The 5,637-nt window shown below is 36.6% G+C and overlaps 1 protein-coding gene across 1 annotated transcript; it reads right to left on the minus strand.

Annotated features, from left to right (window-relative positions):
* Positions 1 to 614: 614 nt before the first annotated feature.
* On the minus strand, positions 615 to 2,831 carry LOC114337378 (E3 SUMO-protein ligase KIAA1586-like). Its single transcript, XM_050644905.1, has one exon. It carries the CDS (start codon positions 2,829 to 2,831, stop codon positions 615 to 617), a length of 2,217 nt encoding a protein of 738 aa, XP_050500862.1.
* Positions 2,832 to 5,637: the final 2,806 nt, after the last annotated feature.

A 5,637-nucleotide genomic window follows, 5' to 3' on the forward strand; every position in this document is an offset into this window, starting at 1 on the left:
ATGCGTCGTCAGTGGTGTAGTGGTAAAATTAGCTGTGCCGGAGCTATACCTCTACCGGAAAATTTTTGAAAATTAGCCTACTACCCAAATCGTGAGTTTTAAGGCCCTTTGGCAAATGTTTTGAAAAGTTTAATAATTAAACTAATTAATGATCTTTTAGAGTGATAGTAGTTACAGTAGGGCCTCCTACACATTCTCCTCCAAAGAATAATTTTAACTTTAAAATATGGTAAGACTTTCTTAAGGTAGATTATTACAGTTTGATACCTTAAAAACTGTTTTTAAGGTATCAAACCATAATAATCTACCTTAAAAACTCTATAATTTAAGTTGGAAGCCTTGCTGACAAAAATTAAAAAAACACTGGTGTAAGTTAAGCAAATATTGTAAATGACTAAGTTTTCATTTTCAGTAGTATTAATTTATTATTGTGAAAAAATACACCCACAAGTTACATTAGTATATATATTTTTTATTATTTAACACACACAAACATTATAATCTGTGCCAAAAAAATTAAGAATTATTTGAAAAAACTACATACAGTACAAATAACTTGTGTATTTAACAAAATACATATAATAAATACATCAGATTAATTATAACATACATACTCAAAGTAAGTGCCAAAATGCATCCTTCTTTGCGTTCTTTTTTGGGTTTTCTGCAACTCTTGTCCTGGAATCGTCTGCAGACCGGTGGCTCCTCAGCCATTTAGTGACGTACGTCTCAGGCTGCCATTCTTGGAGAGGTGGACCTTGGATTTTTATGAACATCAATGATGATACATGAGCAACAGTCAAAGCGTTTCTTGATGGTGTAACCATATTGTTCATACAACTGAAACCCCGTTCACAATCAGCTGAGCTGCAAGGTATTATTTTAGTGCAGTTTAACAGTTCTTGCAATCCATCAGGCACTTGTCGGCTGTTGTCCAAATAGTCTCTGTAGGCAAAGACAGCTTTGTTGACGTTCAATTTAAATCTCTTGCACAGTTGCTCTACTTGAGTTTGACCAAAACTTGGTGGAATGCAGGTTGGCCAATACTCAGGTTCTAATACTTTAAAAGAGTTTATAAGATCTTCATATTGGGCTTCCCCATCAAATGTGGTGAGAAACATTCTTTGCTTTAGGTTATTTATAACACTAGAAATAAGTTGCTGTCCATTGAACGATACAATTTTTGGATTAGTTTTTAACACAACTGATGCAAAATTTCCTTCTTTTATGGCGATTTGTGCTTCCAGAACTTTCGTGCCTGGCTTCTCCTTTAAGTGCTCTAAATATCTTACGGATCTGTTTATCAGTTTGTCTGCATACACAATAGAAGTGTTTCTATTCTCTAAGCTCTCTGATAACAAAGCCAATTCAGCAAGAATGTCAAACATAAAGGCCAAGTTTAGTAGAAAACTCTGAGATGTTAGCCTATTTAATAAACCACTATATTTGCTTTTTTCAGTCGATGTTCTGTCAGGATCGTTTATGGCTTTAGAGAAATGGTTTGCCAAAGCTTGAAAGCCAAACCACACAGCCGAAACGGTACGAAAGCTACTGGCTACCCATCTTGTGCTCAACACTCTTCCGATTTTGTTCATCTGAATGTCAAGTTCTTGTGCACAGTCTTTTAACTCACGCTTGTTTTTTGGAGAGGCGCTGTACAGCGAGTACAGTTTGTCCATAAATATCTGGAAATGATTCACTCCGGCCACTTCGCTGACTGCGTCCCCAATAGCCAATTCCAATCTGTGATTTAAACAGTGCCAAACGATTATATCAGGGTACAAAGTTGAAAACCTCTTTGCCACTCCTGAGTGTTTCCCTAACATAACACTAGCCCCGTCACTTGTGAAAGAAACTAAGTTCTGTTTTGAATAACCATTGTCAAACCCATATTGTTCAAGGCACTTAAGTGTACTGTTAAAAACAGATTCGGCCCTTTGATCAGGAAGTTCAACTAGATCTAAGAACAAAATGTTAGGGGACTTTTCTTTACTTATTTCACACTTCAAATAAATTATGAGTACTGACTTTGAACTTATGCTGGTGGATTCATCAATAATGATAGAAATTTTCCCAGAAACTTCCTTAACCTTATTCAATATTCTTAACTTCATCTCTTTTGATATATGATCAATAATTTCTACAGCACTGTATCTTGAATGAAGGCCTACACCGATATCTACTCCATTTAGTTTTTGAAGTTCTAATAAACCGAAATGATCGTTATATGGTCGGTCGTTCTTAGCTATGTAGTAAGCTGACCTAAAAATATCTTTAGTTGATTCCATGTGAGCTGTATTTGCAGAATCAACTAATTGCGTAATAGGATTTTTATGAGAGGATTCAACAATGGCCTGAGCAGTACTATGTGCTTTGGACTGTTTGTGCTCTATAATTTTTTTTCTAAGTGATTTGAGCTGGTTAGTTCGGTTTGAGCCGTAACAGCTAACTTGAAATGTGCGCCACTCATGACTTAAAGAAACGTGTTCTTTCTTAAAAGCACCCATAGTTGTGACTTCAAAACAAACTTTGCAGCCTAATTTACCTTCTTTGCAATCTATCCAAGGATAAGTTTCCTTCTTACGAGTCCACATCTCTTCTGTCCAAACGTCAGGCCATTTTGTTTCTTTTTCCTTATTCGTTGATGTGCTGGGTTCACTTATTTGTTCGTTTTTATTTAAAGAGTTTCCAATCGCTAATTCATCAACCGAAACAACATTGGATTTATCTTGCTTGGTTCCTTTAGGTAGGCCTAACGTGTTTAGTTCACGTTTCACCGACGCACTAAAAAATGAGGTTAAAGTTTTTTGTTTAGGTTTAGAGTTATCCATAGCGATACTACAGGTAGGGTAGCTTATGTCAACAGATTTGGACGTTGGGCAAAGATAACACAACTATTAAAACTATTTCACCTCTTCCAGTAGGTATCCGCGACATGTAACGTAATAATTGGAGCAGAAACACTAAATTAATATACAGTGCACGTGCACTATGCAAAGCAGACGAGACGCAACTACAACTGAGCAGGATTAGCATGGCCGGGTGGGCTGGAGATGCGCAGTAGCTACGGAGTGGATTTCAGTGGTGGGGGAAGCGACTCCGGCGACTCAGTCTGTTGCCGCTCTCACTGCCGTGTGTATCGCTCCAGTCTACAGTGTACAGGGCCAGCTCGCTCCGCTACCGCTCCTCGGGCGGGGCGCGGGTGATCGGAGCGTCGAGTGAGCTAGAGAGAAATCGAGGGGGAGAGGCGAGAGATAAGAAGGACACAATATTTCAATATTGTTGTGGCTATTCCTCCTTCCGTGGTGGGGGGAGGGTTGTGGTGACACGGACACGGTAGTGCTGGGCGCGGACCGCTGAGATGTCTATCATGTCTATCCATCAACTATCCCGTCTGCCAGTCGCTCGCTCAACTTTTGCGCTTACAATTACGAACTACCTAATCGTAGCTGCGTATGCCTTAACTGATTAACCACGATAACTAACGTGTAAAAATTACTTAGTAAAGGACAAAACAATATTTTCTAAATAAAACAATTTCAGATCTATTTTTGTCCTATATAAAAAATTCGATTGAAAAAATCGTAGCCGGAGCGCCGCTCCCCCTTCAAAAGCTGTGCCGGAGCGACGCTCCGGACCGCTCCGGCTCCACTACACCACTGTGCGTCGTCCCTACTCGTGAGAGAATGGAGAATTTTTAAAGAAAGAAAAAAGTTTAAGAGGACGTGATTGGGAAAGGTAACTCCCTGCATATTTGGGAAAAAAATAAGAGTATGGACGGATGAGCAGTATAAGTACGATGTATTAGCAACAAAGAGTCGTCTCCCAAGCAAGGGTGGACGCAGCTTGGAGAAAATTGGACTTAGGCACTGAGGAATTTTTTAATTTCGTCTTAGTTAAATCCTGGATTTCAACATGTTATTAAGCATATTGTACGCATTTCGAGCCTTGTTATTTGTTTCCTGCATCTCACACTCGGTAACACAATGGCAATCAATGATGCTGCTCAGATATACAAATTTCACCACTCTCTCTGTTGGTTAAAATAGAGTTGTTGATTAAAATAGACTGTTTTTTTCTGTTGCCAAATCGCATTTTTTGGTTTTTTTTTTAGGTATACCTACATCTAATAACTACTTGTCTGAAATTATGACTCTAATTTGTAGTAGGTGACGGTTTCCATTATCGTATACAATGGAAAGTAAATTCTAAGGCAACCGTTAATGTAGTCTTAGAGGTATGTACTGATGACTTATAGGGAGGCACTATTTGTGCTTTAATTACTTTGTTTATATTTGATGAATTTTAGCATCTTAACCCATCACTGTATAGGGCACTTGTGGAAACTTTATAACAAATTAATTAACAAAATTAACAAAAGATGTAAGAAAATGTGTAACAAATTTTTTCTCAAGCAGCTGCAACAATTCTTTAATTTTTATATCAATTGATGGAAAACGAATAATACGGTATAACGCAAGAAAGAAATATTATTTCTGTACAAATACATTGTGCCCATGTACCTGTATACTTGCTCACATAATTATTTAATACCTCGTTAGAAGAGATCGAGTTAGGTACCCATTAAGATTTCTTAATTACGTTCCTATTCCATGTTTCCTTAAAGGTATTACGATGATTTAATGTAGCAGAAACTTTTAATAGGGTGGCTTGTATCTTTTTTCCGCATTTGTTCTGAACAAAAATAATTGAGGTTAATTTGGAAGTATGTACACATTATCAGGCCGCATGAGGGATATTAGACGTTATTTAAATGGAGTTTATGTCCATCTTGGGAGACAGTTATGAAGATTTTAGCATAGATTGCGGGAATTATTAATGCACAAAGTTAAAAAAGTTAAACAAAACAGCTAATAATAAAAGTTTTTAAAAAATTTTACAGAGAAAAAACCTTATAAACCTTAAAAAGCTTATAATATTTCATAAATGAATGAACAGCTATTAAAAATGCCACTGTTTTAAAATAAATCTAATGTCATATCTGCATTTTAATTATAGCTATAGTCCGTCTAGAAAGTATCCGGAAAAAATCCACAAGGAAAAAGTTTTCCTGTAGTTGGCTGTATACCATATAATACAAAAAACAGTAAAATCCTGTATAAAAGGTATATTTAAAATCCCTCAAAAGGGCCACATCAAAATCACAACATAACTAGTTTTCGACTGGTTTACCAGTCATCATCAGTGCTTTACGTGCAATGTACATGCTAACCACCAAGATATTGTTTATCAAAAATATGTGGGTCAAAGCCCAGTAAAAGTTGTCCGTCAAGGAAACATTGGTTTAAAATGTTACATTAAGCTAGGATGTTTAAAATATTTGGCTAATCTGCCCCAGGTAACATCTGAGCAGTGGATGTGACTTGTTCACATGTTGAAAGTATGACGGCAAGCAAATATACCTTTTATACAGGATTTCACTGTTTTTTTTATCCGTAAAAAAAAGCAGAATTATAATTTTACGGTATTTATTTCTATCACTTGAAATATAAAATTTCAACAAATAATAATTCATCTCATTTACTTATACCACCGCCGTTTAAATCCAAACACTTAATTAAACCAGGTACACCCGAAATCAGATCAAGGCCATAATTTTCGGTAATGGTGTTCCAA

Source organism: Diabrotica virgifera, chromosome 2 (assembly GCF_917563875.1).
Source record: "Diabrotica virgifera virgifera chromosome 2, PGI_DIABVI_V3a".
Taxonomy (NCBI): domain Eukaryota; kingdom Metazoa; phylum Arthropoda; class Insecta; order Coleoptera; family Chrysomelidae; genus Diabrotica; species Diabrotica virgifera.

What these genes read in the sequence shown, in the direction of transcription:
- LOC114337378 (XM_050644905.1), bottom strand. Translation starts at nt 2,831, where the DNA reads ATGGATAACTCTAAACCTAAACAAAAAACTTTAACCTCATTTTTTAGT.